We start from the raw sequence: 15,305 nt of genomic DNA, 5'->3' as shown, positions 1-15,305 counted from the left end.
AAGGCTGCACTGGCACACTGAAGGCGGTGTTGGACTTCGTCGTCGACGTCTGCCTTGTTGACAGTAGGCTCCCAAGGTATGGAAAGAGGTCCATGTTGTCCAAGGTCTTGTCGTGGATTTTGATAATCGGGGGGCAATACTGTGTGGCGGGGTCTGCAACACCTTCACCGAGAGCATGGGCATTACACTAAACATCCGTAAGGCAAAGATCCTCTACCCACCTGCCCCCGCCACACAGTACTCCCTCTTGAGGCACTACCGCTGAATTTTGGGTGCGGGGGTGCTACCTTTTTGGGGTGCTAAATGTAGCGCCCCGGCGAAGTTAGCGTCCAAAAGGGGTACGACCCAATTTTTCCCCCTGTGTCTTTCCATGATCACCAAAAATGTGATATATGTGGGTAGAACAAATGAAGGACAGAGACACCATGAGTTGCTAGTTCATGTGCTTGCCTTACTAGGCCAGAATGAACTGAGCATGCTCATACCAAACCATGTGACAAACCGTATGATAATTACAATCCTTACATTACAACCCTGAGAGACAAGGGGGCTGTGGTGGAAAGGGTGGACAGCTTTAAGTTCCTCAGAGTCCACATCACGGAAGACCTCTCCTGGTCCCTCAATAACTCCTCTTTGGTAAAGAAGGCCCAGCAGCGCCTATATTTCCTAAGGAGGCTGAAGGGATGTAACCTGTCACCCCTGATCCTCTCTAACTTTTACCGCTGCACAATAGAGAGCATCCTGACGAACTGTATCACAGTATGGTATGGCAGCTGTAGCTCCTATGATCGGAAAGCCCTGCAGCGGGTAGTCAAAACTGCCCAACGCATTACCGGCACCCGGCTACCGACCATAGAGCACATATACCAGAAACGCTGTTTACGGAGGTCACTGACCATCATCAAGGACCCTACCCACCCCAGCCACAGTCTGTTCGCCCTCCTGCCATCTGGGAGACGCTACAGATGCATTCGCACCCGTACGGCCAGATTTAGGAACAGCTTCTTTCCCAGGGCTGTCATCCTACTGAACTCCACAAATAAACTCTAAAGCCTGCACATCTGCCAATGCACTTTATTATGTTTATGTTTATGTTAATGTATTACAAGCCAAATGAATGTCGAATGTTAAATGTCTTAATCTAAATGTACACTCTCGGGAGCCGCAAGACTACATTTCGTTGTACTGCACTTGTGCACTAACAATGACAATAAAAGTTGATTATTATTATTATTATTATTATAAATGCTGGAAATGTTCTGAATAGGAGAAACACCCTTTGGCTAAACAAGCTCATCTCAATCTACAGGGCTTTAGGGCGACAGTGATTGGTCACTGCTCCCTAAATCAGCAAAGTCCCACAAACAGCAATCCAATAAATGATCAGCTAATCTGTTTTTTTGGTGCTTGTTGAGGGATAAACATTGGCCAGGACACCAGGGAGAATGCTCCTTTGAAATAGTGGCCGTGGGATCTTTTATGTCCACCTGAGAGGGGCCTTGGTTTAACGTCTCATCCGAACTACGGCCCCTCCGACAGTGCGGCGCTCCCTCAGTACTGCCCCTCCGACAGTGTGGCGCTCCCTCAGTACTGCCCCTCCGACAGTGCGGCGCTCCCTCAGTACTGCCCCTCCGACAGTGCGGCGCTCCCTCAGTACTGCCCCTCTGACAGTGCAGCGCTCCCTCAGTACTGCCCCTCCGACAATGCAGAGCTCCCCCAGTACTGCCCCTCCGACAGTGCTGCGCTCCCTCAGTACTGCCCCTCTGACAGTGCAGTGCTCCCTCAGTACTGCCCCTCCAACAGTGCAGCGCTCCCTCAGTACTGCACCTCCGACAGTGCAGCGCTCCCTCAGTACTGCCCCTCCGACAGTGCAGCGCTCCCTCAATACTGCCCCTCCAACAGTGCAGCGCTCCCTCAGTACTGCCCCTCTGACAGTGCAGCGCTCCCTCAGTACTGCCCCTCCGACAGTGCGGCGCTCCCTCAGTACTGCCCCTCCGACAGTGCGGCGCTCCCTCAGTACTGCCCCTCCGACAGTGCGGCGCTCCCTCAGTACTGCCCCTCCGACAGTGCAGCGCTCTCTCAGTACTGTCCCTCCAACAGTGCGGCACTCCCTCAGTACTGCCCCTCCGACAGTGCGGCGCTCCCTCAGTACTGCCCCTCTGACAGTGCAGCGCTCTCTCAGTACTGTCCCTCCAACAGTGCGGCGCTCCCTCAGTACTGCACTGGGAGTGTCAGCCTCGAATAATGTGCTCAAGTCTCTGGAGTGGATTTAAACCCACAACATTTTGATTCCCAGAATAAGAGTGCTGCCCACTGAGCCACAGCTGGCATTATGAATACAAATCTTCAGAAGACCGTTAGCAATCAGCACTGGATCGTGACTAGTGTCCTCTCTGCTGTTACAGATGGTGTCGTCTTGGTTGATCCTGAATATCTGAAGGAAAGGAAAGGTAAGCAATCCAAAACTCCTCTGACACACATGAGAATTCTGACCTGCACCTTTGTACAAGAACTGGCTCCGAGATACGAACAAACGTGCAACGTTCCAGGGGCTGCGATTGCTCCTGTGCTATGGTGAGCAAGAGCCCATGGTTCAGTGGATGAATACTTCGGTGTTTTGCTTGAATCCCTTTGTGGAGCAGAGAGTTTTTATATAGAATGTTCCCTCAGGAGATTACATTGGTGGGTAGAGTCCGTGATAGGGGAGAGTGTACATGGGCTGTGGGAGAAGATTGAATGGGTGGGTAGAGTCCATGATAGGGGAGAGTGTACATGGGCTGTGGGAGGAGATTAAATGGGTGGGTAGAGTCCGTGTTAGGGGAGAGTGTACACGGGCTGTGGGAGCAGATTGAATGGGTGGTGATGTGCCTCAATAATTCCGAGACTCGAAGTTAGCAGAACAAAAACAAGGCTTTTATTAACTTAGAAAGTAACACGTAAAAGAGAGAGATGTCTTCCTTCTGGAGACTGAGGCCCGACTGAAGCTAGCTTACAAACGGGGCCAGGTATGGGCGGGGCCCTACACACAGCACATTCCAGCACATTCCAGTATACAATACAGCACATTCCAGTACACAATACAATGAGGTCTGGGGGAAGGGAAATGACACTGAAACCGATCTCAGTCACAGGCAGTGGCGACTGGAATATTTCATCACATTCACCCCTTCTATAGATTCAGTCTGTTCGGGGGTTTGATAGTCCTCTGTGACCGACGTGGCTGTTGCGGTGCCGCGGGTGTCGGCTGGGTGACCCCGGTAGCCTCCTGGGTCTCTGCCGGGGGTGCCGCCAGGGTTGTTGGAGGGGTAGTTGGTGGGGGTGCCGTTGGTCGGTGTTCTTCCGGGGGTGATGAAAGAGTAGTGGGTGGGTAAGAGTTGCTGTGATCGTCGTTGCCGCTATTGCCGTGGTTGTTGTCGATGCCGGCTGGGGCGACGTCTTTTATGGACACGGTGTCCTCCCTTCCGTCGGCGTGCCGGACATATGCGTATTGGGGGTTGGCGTGGAGTAGGTGTACTGGCTCCACGAGAGGGTCCGTCTTGTGGCCCCTCACATGCCTTCGCACGAGTACCGGACCTGGGGTGGAGAGCCATGATGGCATGGATACGCCTGAGGTGGATTTCCGGGGAAAGACAAACATTCGTTCATGAGGCGTGGTATTAGTGGCCGTACACAATAGCGACCGTATCGAATGGAGCACATCCGAGAGGACTTCCTGCCAGCGGGAGATAGGGAGGCCCTTGGTCCTTAGAGCTAGAGTGACTGCTTTCCATACTGTCCCGTTCTCTCGCTCCACTTGGCCGTTACCCCGGGGGTTGTAGCTGGTGGTACGGCTCGTGGCGATCCCCTTGGACAGCATGTACTGGCGTAGCTCTTCACTCATGAAGGACGCCCCCCTATCCGTATGGATGTAGCTCGGCATACCGAACAGGCAGAACAGGCTGTTGAGGCATTTAATGACCGTGGCGCTGGTCATGTCTGGGCAGGGGAAGGCGAATGGGAACCGGGAGTATTCGTCCACAATGTTCAGGAAGTAAACATTGCTGTCGACGGACGGGAGGGGGCCCTTGAAATCTAAGCTGAGCCGCTCAAAGGGCCGTGTAGCTTTGATTAAGTGGGCTCTATCTGGGCGGTAGAACCGAGGCTTGCACTCAGCGCAAGTGCGGCAGTTCCTGGTCAGGGACCGAACTTCCTCAATCGAGTAGGGTAAGTTACGGGACTTTATGAAGTGGAACAGCCGCGTGACCCCTGGGTGGCAGAGGTCGTTGTGGAGGGTCTGTAGCCGATCCCCGGTGGCGCTGGCACACATCCCTCGTGAGAGGGCGTCAGGGGATTCGTTAAGGGCCCCTGGCCGGTAAATGATGTCGTACTCGAAGGTGGAGAGCTCGATCCGCCACCTAAGAATCTTATCATTTTTAATCTTCCCCCTCTGTTTATTATTGAACATAAACGCTACCGACCGCTGGTCGGTAAGTAGGGTGAAGCGTTTGCCGGCTAGGTAGTGGCGCCAGTGGCGCACTGCCTCCACGATGGCTTGGGCCTCCTTTTCCACGGAGGAGTGTCTGATCTCGGGCCCTTGGAGGGTCCTCGAGAAGAAAGCTACGGGCCGCCCCGCCTGGTTGAGGGTGGCCGCCAAGGCGAAGTCAGACGCATCACTTTCCACTTGAAATGAAGTGTTCTCGTCCACTGCCTGTAGCGTGGCCCACTCAATATCCTGCTTAATGCTTTTGAAGGCGGCGTGGGCCTCAGCAGAGAGCGGGAAAGAGGATGCTTTCAAGAGGGGGCGGGCTTTGTCGGAGTAGTTGGGGACCCATTGGGAATAATAAGAAAATAACCCCAGGCACCTTTTCAGGGCTTTGGGAGTGTTGGGCAGGGGCAGCTCCCGTAGGGGGCGCAATCGGTCGGGTTCTGGCCCGATTTCCCCATTCTCCACCACGCTGCCTAGTATGCAGAGGCGCGTGGTGTTGTAAACGCACTTGTCCTCGTTGTAGGTGAGGTTGAGTTTTTGTGCGGTTTTCAGGAACCTCTCGAGGTTCGAGTCGTGATCCTGCTGGTTGTGACCGCAGATGGTGACGTTGTCGAGGTAGGGGAAGGTTGCCTGCAAGTGGTGGTCATCGACCATGCGGTCCATCTCCCTCTGGAAGACCGAGACCCCATTCGTCACCCCAAAGGGGACTCTGAGGAATTGGTAGAGGCGTCCGTTCGCCTCGAAGGCGGTGTACGGGCGGTCCTCTGGTCTGATAGGGAGCTGGTGGTACGCTGACTTGAGGTCGATGGTGGAGAACACCCGGTATTGGGCGATTTGGTTCACCATTTCTGATATGCGGGGTAGCGGGTAGGCGTCTAGTAGGGTGTACCTGTTGATCGTTTGACTATAGTCGATCACCATCCGTTTCTTCTCGCTACCCCTTACCACTACCACTTGGGCGCGCCACGGGCTGTTGCTGCGTTCAATAATGCACTCTTTCAGGAGCCTGTCTACCTCGGTCGCGATAAACCGCCTGTCCTCCCAGCTGTACCTCCTGCTTTTGGTCGCTATTGGCCAGCAGTTAGGGGTAAGGTTCGCGAATAGCGAAGGCGGCTTTACCTTCAGGGTAGCCAGACCGCACACTGTGAGGGGCGGCTGGGACCCACCGTACTTGAGCGTGATGCTTTGGTGGTTGCACTGGAAATCCAGGCCCAAGATCACGCTCGCACATAGGTTCTTCATGATTAATACTTTAAAACTATCATATACAGTTCCGTTAACGCACAATTGTACCGTGCAGTAACCCAGAATGGTCGATGTCTGGGTTTTATCAGCCATAGAGATGGTACCCTGAGTAGGGACCACCTTTAGGGAGAGTTGTTGTGCCAGTTCTGGGTGGATAAAGCTCTCCGTGCTTCCACTGTCAATTAAGCATTTAACCCGGCACCCGTTTACCTCGATGTCCACCATTGATCTGGATAGCGGGTGCGGCCTGGTCTGGTCCACTGTGACCGATGCCACTGTAGGGCCCTGATCGATACAAGATGGCGTCCACGCTGTCTGCTCACAAGATGGCGGACCCCACGAGGTCGGGCAAGATGGCGTCCAAGATGGCCGCTCCCACGGCGCACACGCGGCGGTGGCGGGTTTTCCGGCGGTTGGTTTTCCGGCGGGGTTCCCTCTGCACACCTTCCTGAAGTGCCCCTTCTTACCGCACTTAAAGCAGGTGGTGCCTTTCGCCGGGCACAGGTTTCTGGTGTGCTTTGGCTGCCCGCAGAAGTAGCAGTTGGGTCCCTGACGCGTCGCGGCTGTCGTAGGGCTTCTGGGGGGAGAGCGGGGCCCAGCCAGTGTCGGGCTGTCGGGCGGGGAAGATGCCTTCCAAGATGGCGGCGCCCTCGGTGCACACGTGGCGGCGTGGACGGCGCGGGCTGAAGAGTAGGCGTCCGAGTTTCTCTGGGCCACATCTCGGGATCGCACGGTGTCTGCAGCCTGTTTCAGGTCCAACCCCGTTCTTTCCAGCAGTCTTTGCCGGATGTAAGTGGAGCTGAGGCCTGTGATGAAGGCATCGCGAACAAGCTCGTCAGTGTACACTGCGGCTTTTACATCTCGGCACTTGCAGTCTTTGCCAAGCATTTTCAGGGTGCTTAGGAACTCCTCCACCGATTCCCCAGGTCGCTGTGCGCGGGTAGCGAGCAGGTGCCTAGCATACACCTCATTCGTAGGCTGCTGGTAATGCGCCTTTAAGATGTCGCAGGCGGCCAGGTACGTCTCGGCGTCTTGGATGAGGGGGTAAACCCGGTGGCTTACCCAATTCCGCAGAATTCCGAGTCTCATCCTCGCAGCGTCCGTAGCGTCTTTGACGGCTGCGGAATTGTCCAGGAAGAATTCCATACACTCAAACCAGTGTCCGAAGCGTGCTGATGCGTCCGGAGCATGTTGATCCAAATCCAAACGTTCGGGTTTCAGGAGTTGATCCATAGTGTTGAAAAATATGTTAATAAAATTGATGTGCCTCAATAATTCCGAGACTCGAAGTTAGCAGAACAAAAACAAGGCTTTTATTAACTTAGAAAGTAACACGTAAAAGAGAGAGATGTCTTCCTTCTGGAGACTGAGGCCCGACTGAAGCTAGCTTACAAACGGGGCCAGGTATGGGTGGAGCCCTACACACAGCACATTCCAGCACATTACAGTATACAATACAATGAGGTCTGGGGGAAGGGAAATGACACTGAAACCGATCTCAGTCACAGGCAGTGGCGAATGGAATATTTCATCACAGGTGGGTAGAGTCCGTGTTAGGGGAGCATGTACATGGGTTTTGGGAGGAGATTAAATGGGTGGGTAGAGTCCATGATAGGGGAGAGTGCACACGGGCTGTGGGAGGAGATTCAATGGGCGGGTAGAGTCCGTGATAGAGAATGGAAGAGCAAAGATTGGAAGGTATGAGGTGAAGAAAAGACAAACTGAGTGTCAAAACTATTGCACTCTGTCGCAGCATCTGAATCCCCAGCTATCTTGAAGACCCATTCTCGTCATTATTACATTCGGGTCGTTGGCTTCCTGCGGGTACAAGCCCCCGACCTGCACTTACCTACTGCACCAGCCGTTGTGCTGTGGGCCACCGTGGGATTCCGATCCTGGGCCTCCTCCAGCTGCCGGCGCGCAGTGCTTGCGTATCCCAGGGGCGCAGTTCGTTCGATGCGTCCCCTGGGATCACGTGGGCCATGGAGAGCCAATCGGAGCAGGGAATGCTTCATTCATAAGTTTGACAGGAAGAGCTGTCAAACCTATAAATACTATAAGCCCCAAAACATCACAAAATCTTCAAATACATTTTTAAAAAACATCACATTTTTTAAATAAACTATAAATTACATGAAATAACTATTTTAAACAATAATTTAAATTTTTGAAAAAATAATTTTATTTTCTAACGGGGCTAAAAATAAACTTACCTTTTTTAAAAGTATTTAAAAATAATAAACCTGTGGAAAAAATGTTTTAATTTTAATTAATTCACCACTTACCTTGTAAAAAGCAGGCCTTGCGACTACTTTTTAAATGTCTAACTTCTGGAGACTTACCCTCCCGGGAAAACCTGCAAAAAAAGCGTAAGTTCGATGCGCACGCGCTGCCTCTCCTGCGCACGCGTTCGACCTCTGAACCCCTGCTTTCAGGGGAACGGAAGTGCCGGTTTCCCGTGTATGCGCGGTGCATGCAGGAAACCGGCACTTCCATTGGGCTTACGGGTGAGTACCCCGTGCGTAGTCACCCGTGGAGACCCGAATTTCTGGGCCATTATGTACAGCACAGAAACAAGCCAATCGACCCAAAAGGTCTGTGCCGGTCTTTATGCTGCACACGAGCCTCCTCACCCTATCAACACATCCTTCTATCCCTTTCTCCCTCACGTGCTTATCTGGATTCCCCTTAAATGCCTCTTCACAATTCACCTCAACCACTCTTTTTTTAAAATTTGTTTATGGGATGTGGGCGTCGCTGGCAAGGCCGGCATTTATTGCCCATCCCTAATTGCCCCTTGAGAAGTTGGTGGTGAGCTGCCTTCTTGAACCGCTGCAGTCCGTGTGGTGATGGTACTCCCACAGCACTGTTAGGGAGGGAGTGCCAGGATTTTGACCCAGCGACGATGAAGGATCGGCCGATATATTGCTAATTCACTTTCTGAGCCACTCCCTGTGGCAGCGAGTTCCACATTCTCGCCACTCTCTGGGTAAAGAGGTTTTTCTCCTGAACTGTCCTGCCCAGAGCTAGCCCCTGGTCCTTTACGTTGGTTCGGCACTGTTTTTTGCAGGTGGATACTGTAGCCAGGCTGATAGTTCGTTCCTGTCTCCGCAGTGTTCGTGACCTTGACTTGCGCCTTCCGGTATGGCCGGGAGGATTTGGACGTATTGGGGCTGACCTTTAGGAAGGATCTCTTCGTCGCCAATGTCCAGGCTTTCCCACCGGTGGCCGAGGAGAAGAAGCCCTTGACCCGTCTTCAGGAGCGCTTGATCAAAAAACTGGGCGAACATGCTTACCCCTTCACCTTCGAGGTTAGTCCTCTGATCGTCATCTTATTATGCCAAGGGCAGAACTTATTACAGAGATAGGCATGTGAGGGGAATGAGAAGCTCTTTCTGTAGTTAATTATTATTCTAGTCGCATTCAAGAACAACAACTTTCATTTATATAGCGCCTTTAACATAGTAAAACGTCCCAGGGCGCTTCACAGGAGCGATTATCAAACAAAGTTTGACACCGAGCCACATAAGGGGATATTAGGACAGGTGACCAAAAGCTTGGTCAAAGAGGGAGGTTTTAAGGAGCGCCTTAAAGGAGGAGAGAGAGGCGGAGAGGTTTAGGGAGGGAATTCCAGAGCTTAGGGCCCAGGCAGCTGAAGGCACGGCCGCCAATGGTGGAGTGATTAAAATCAGGGATGCGCAAGAGGCCAGAATTGGAGGAGCGCAGAGATCTCGGGGGTGTTGTAGGGCTAGAGGAGGTTACAGAGATAGGGAGGGGGCGAGGCCATGGAGGGATTTGAAAACAAGCACGAGAATTTTAAAATCGAGGCGTTGCCGGACCGGGAGCCAGTGTAGGTCAGCGAGCACAGGGGGTGATGGGTGAACAGGACTTGGCGCGAGTTAGGTTTCCTTAAAACTTCCCTCTTTGACCAAGCTTTTGGTCACCTGTCCTAATATCTCCTTATGTAGCTCCGTCTCAAAGTTTGTCTGATAATCGCTCCCGTGAAGCGCCTTGGGATGTTTTACTACGTTAAAGGCGCTGTCTAGATACAAGTTGTTGTTGTGGTTGTTGTTTAAGATGTTTCTCCCCGAGTTTCCATAGATGTTGTACCGAAGTTATGGCAGTCGACCAGAAGAAAACCCTGGGGAAATTGAAGCCCTAAGAGTTCTGTGTGAAATGAGTTGGGCAGTCTCAATCCAGGTCCCAGTAGGCAGCACATCATCGCCTCTGATTCGCCACTAAATTGACAATCTCACTCTGAGAGGTTCCAAAAGGACTGACGAGTCACACTGGGGCAGTCGGAGGTGCTTTTCTAGGGCTGAGACACAAAATCCACAGAGCTTTAGCGGATGGGGTTTCCTCCAGTCTGGAATAAAATTCACCGGGATGTTTACACGGTTTTACACAGTATTAACAGCGCAGAAACAGGCCGCCTGACCCAACTGGTCCGTGCCGGCGTTTATGCTCCACATGAGCCTCCTCTCAGCCCTCTTCATCTCACTGCATCAACATATCCTTCTATTCCTTTCTCCCTCGTGTGTTTATCCAGCTTCCCCTTAAATGTAACTGTACTATTCACCTCAACCACTCCCTGTGGTAGCGAGTTCCACATTCTCACCACTCTCTGGGTAAAGAAGTTTCTCCTGAATTCCCCATTGGATTTATTAGTGACTATCTTATATTGATGGCCCTGAGTTCTGGACTCGCCCACATCTTCTCTACGTCTAACCTATCAAACCCTTTCATAATTTTTAAGACCTCTATCCGGTCACCCCTCAGCCTTCTCTTTTCTAGAGAAAAGAGCCCCGGCCTGTTCAGTCTTTCCTGATAGGTATAACCTCTCAGTCCTGGTATCATTATTGTAAGAGGCTCAGATACATTATGAAAAGAAATCTATTCCATCACTCCCTCCACCACCTTAAACATTCACTCCCTCCACCACCGGCGCACCGTGGCTGCAGTGTGTACCATCTACTCAGAGGGCGGTGAATCTTTGGAATTCTCTACCCCAGAGGGCTGTGGAGGCTCAGTCATTGGGTATATTCAAGACAGAGATCGATAGATTTTTGAATATTAAGGGAATCAAGGATATGGGGATTGTGCAGGAAAGTGGAGATGAGGTAGAAGATCAGCCATGATCTTATTGAATGGGGGAGCAGGCTCGAGGGGCCGAATGGCCGACTCCTGCTCCTATTTCTTATGCTTATTATCTACAAGATGCACTGCAGCAACTCGCCAAGGCTTCTTCAGCAGCACCTCCCAAACCCGCGACCTCTTCCACCTAGAAGGACAAAGGCAGCAGGCGCATGGGAACACCACCACCTCCAAGTTCCCCTCCAAGTCACACACCATCCTGACTTGGAAATATATCGGCCGTTCCTTCATCGTCGCTGGGTCAAAATCCTGGAACTCCCTCCCTAACAGCACTGTGGGAGCACCTTCACCACACGGACTGCAGCGGTTCAAGAAGGCGGCTCACCACCACCTTCTCAATTAGGGATGGGCAATAAATGCTGGCCTTGCCAGCGACGCCCACGTCCTGTGAACAAATTTTTTTTGAATGGTATCTTTATTGAAACTAAATTGTTGCTGTTGACGACGTCAGATTGTATCTGAGGTGATTTTCCCAAATGATTGAATGGACTAACGCCTCCGACCTCGAGATGCTCCTTTTCCTGCGGTAGGTGCGGGTGTTGTTGGCACGTCTGTGCCCGCTGATGTGTCTGGCATTCATCGGCCAAGCTCAGCGAGGGTTACGCTGCTACTGATGGTGAGATTTTAACATTGAATCATTCGTCTTTTTCAGATTCCTCCCAACCTACCTTGTTCAGTCACATTGCAACCAGGACCTGAAGACACTGGCAAGGTAGAAGCTGCGTCCTCCCTTTAGTTTTTCTTCTTTCTTTCCTCCTCTCTTTTTCTCCTCATCCCTTTTGTCCCCTCTTCCCTTCTTTCTCTCTCTCTCTCCCTTTCTCTTTCTCTCCACCCACCCACCTTCTCCCCATATCCCCAACCCCACCTACCCACCTTCTCCCCATATCCCCAACCCCACCCACCCACCTTCTCCCCATATCCCCAACCCCACCCACCCACCTTCTCCCCAATACCCCCAACCTCACCCACCCACCTTCTCCCCATATCCCCAACCTCACCCACCCACCTTCTCCCCATATCCCTCAACCCCACCTACCCACCTTCTCCCCATATCCCTCAACCCCACCTACCCACCTTCTCCCCATATCCCCATATCCCTCAACCCCACCTACCCACCTTCTCCCCATATCCCCATATCCCCAACCCCACCCACCCACCTTCTCCCCATATCCCCAACCCCACCTACCCACCTTCTCCCCATATCCCTCAACCCCACCTACCCACCTTCTCCCCATATCCCCAAACCCACCCAGCCACCTTCTCCCCATATCCCCAACCCCACCTACCCACCTTCTCCCCATATCCCCAACCCCACCTACCCACCTTCTCCCCATATCCCCAACCCCACCTACCCACCTTCTCCCCATATCCCACATCCCCACCCACCCACCTTCTCCCCATATCCCCAGCCCCACCCACCCACCTTCTCCCCATATTCCTCAAACCCACCCACCCACCTTCTCCCCATATTCCTCAACCCCACCTACCCACCTTCTCCCCATATCCCCAACCCCACCCACCCACCTTCTCCCCATATCCCCAACCCCACCCACCCACCTTCTCCCCATATCCCTCATCCCCACCCACCCACCTTCTCCCCATATCCCCAACCCCACCCACCCACCTTCTCCCCATATCGCTCAACCCCACCCACCCACCTTCTCCCCATATCCCTCATCCCCACCTACCCACCTTCTCCCCATATCCCCAACCCCACCCACCCACCTTCTCCCCATATCCCCAACCCCACCCACCCACCTTCTCCCCATATCCCCAACCCCACCTACCCACCTTCTCCCCATATCCCTCATCCCCACCTACCCACCTTCTCTCCATATCCTTCAACCCCACCTACCCACCTTCTCCCCATATCCCTCATCCCCACCTACCCACCTTCTCCCCATATCCCCAACCCCACCTACCCACCTTCTCCCCATATCGCTCAACCCCACCCACCCACCTTCTCCCCATATCCCTCAACCCCACCTACCCACCTTCTCCCCATATCCCCATATCCCTCAACCCCACCTACCCACCTTCTCCCCATATCCCTCAACCCCACCTACCCACCTTCTCCCCATATCCCTCATCCCCACCCACCCACCTTCTCCCCATATCGCTCAACCCCACCCACCCACCTTCTCCCCATATCCCTCAACCCCACCTACCCACCTTCTCCCCATATCCCTCAACCCCACCTACCCACCTTCTCCCCATATCCCTCATCCCCAACCACCCACCTTCTCCCCATATCGCTCAACCCCACCCACCCACCTTCTCCCCATATCCCTCAACCCCACCTACCCACCTTCTCCCCATATCCCTCAACCCCACCTACCCACCTTCTCCCCATATCCCTCAACCCCACCCACCCACCTTCTCCCCATATCCCTCATCCCCCCCTACCCACCTTCTCCCCGTATCCCCAACCCCACCCACCCACCTTCTCCCCATATCCCCAACCCCACCTACCCACCTTCTCCCCATATCCCCGACCCCACCCACCCACCTTCTCCCCATATCCCCAACCCCACCTACCCACCTTCTCCCCATATCCCCAACTCCACCCACCCACCTTCTCCCCATATCCCTCAACCCCACCCACCCACCTTCTCCCCATATCCCCAACCCCACCTACCCACCTTCTCCCCATATACCTCAACCCCACCTACCCACCTTCTCTCCATATCCCCAACCCCACCTACCCACCTTCTCCCCATATCCCCAACCCTACCCACCCACCTTCTCCCCATATCCCCAACCCCACCCACCCACCTTCTCCCCATATCCCCAACCCCACCTACCCACCTTCTCCCCATATCCCCAACCCCACCTACCCACCTTCTCTCCATATCCCCAACCCCACCTACCCACCTTCTCCCCATATTGCTCAACCCCACACACCCACCTTCTCCCCATATCCCCAACCCCACCTACCCACCTTCTCCCCATATCCCCAACCCCACCTACCCACCTTCTCCCCATATACCTCATCCCCACCCACCTTCTCCCCATATCGCTCAACCCCACCTACCCACCTTCTCCCCATATCCCCAACCCCACCTACCCACCTTCTCCCCATATACCTCAACCCCACCTACCCACCTTCTCCCCATATACCTCATCCCCACCTACCCACCTTCTCCCCATATCCCCAACCCCACCTGCCCACCTTCTCCCCATATCCCCAACCCCACCCACCCACCTTCTCCCCATATCCCCAACCCCACCTATCCACCTTCTCCCCATATCCCCAACCCCACCTACCCACCTTCTCCCCATATCCCCCAACCCCACCTACCCACCTTCTCCCCACATCCCCAACCCCACCTACCCACCTTCTCCCCATATCCCCAACCCCACCTGCCCACCTTCTCCCCATATCCCCAACCCCACCTACCCACCTTCTCCCCATATACCTCATCCCCACCCACCTTCTCCCCATATCGCTCAACCCCACCCACCCACCTTCTCCCCATATCCCTCATCCCCACCTACCCACCTTCTCCCCATATACCTCATCCCCACCTAACCACCTTCTCCCCATATCCCCAACCCCACCTGCCCACCTTCTCCCCATATCCCCAACCCCACCTGCCCACCTTCTCCCCATATCCCCAACCCCACCTGTAGTGTATGTAACTGTTCTACCTTTAAGAGAACTATTGTATGTAACCGTCCACCTTTAAGAGAACTATTTTAGGTGTGGCACTACTTTATCCTGACTGCTGTATACTGTAATACCGACGGTGACCACACCGGTATATAAGTGCTGTGGCAGAATTTATTGGGCAGATTCGCCCTGACCTTCGAATAGTAAAGTCCTGTTTAAGTTGCTCTTGTAGTCTGTGTATTACTTCGCTATACAACCCACAGACTTTACAGTGGCGACGAGTTCGATCTTACCCTGCGGCAACAATACTTCTGAAGAAGTAAACGAGCGTCGAGAAGAGGCACCCGCCCTTGTCGTTTTGCTGAGAGAAAACTCGAGTCTGCAGACCAAGAAAGGAGGAAGATTTCAAACACGAAGTCTTCCATCAGCAACAGGCACGGATTGTCCCTTCTGCCACGGTGGTGAGTGAGCCGATCAACACGAGAGGCAAGTCGGCCACGGTGACTGTGAGTAAAGGGAAAATAGAAACAAATAAACGGAGGATAAGGGCGGTGCACTCGACCACGGTCGAGGGGGAAAGGAGCCGGACAGAAGTCGGGCCCAGAGGCGCTGAGACTGGGGCAGCGTGGAGCAGAAGCCGCGGTACAAGCGGGCTGGGGAGCGTCGTGAGACGACTAGACCGCGACGGCGAAAAAGGCCGGACAACTACCGCGACCACGAGGCGCTGCGACCGGGATCGTAAGGCACGGGGAGATATAAAAATAAATAAGCCACGGAGAACTCAGCCGCAGCCGGGGAGGAAAGCACCGGACTGCGAGAGGGCTGGGA

The 15,305-nt window shown here is 53.6% G+C and overlaps 1 protein-coding gene across 1 annotated transcript in view; it reads left to right on the top strand.

Moving 5' to 3' along the window:
• Positions 1-15,305, top strand: part of arrb1 (arrestin, beta 1) — a 211,741-nt gene that overhangs the window by 139,060 nt on the left and 57,376 nt on the right. Inside the window, exons 4-6 of the mRNA XM_085999750.1 lie at positions 2,406-2,450; positions 8,825-9,021; positions 11,517-11,576. Of these exons, the coding sequence (XP_085855876.1) occupies positions 2,406-2,450; positions 8,825-9,021; positions 11,517-11,576 (302 nt within the window). The remainder of the gene's footprint in view (positions 1-2,405; positions 2,451-8,824; positions 9,022-11,516; positions 11,577-15,305) is intronic.

Source organism: Somniosus microcephalus, chromosome 10 (assembly GCF_052327205.1).
Source record: "Somniosus microcephalus isolate GS21.2 chromosome 10, FLI_Smic_1.0, whole genome shotgun sequence".
Classification (NCBI taxonomy): Eukaryota; Metazoa; Chordata; class Chondrichthyes; order Squaliformes; family Somniosidae; genus Somniosus; species Somniosus microcephalus.
Note: the sequence above shows the minus strand (reverse complement) of the source record. Positions and strands in the feature narration are given on the sequence as shown.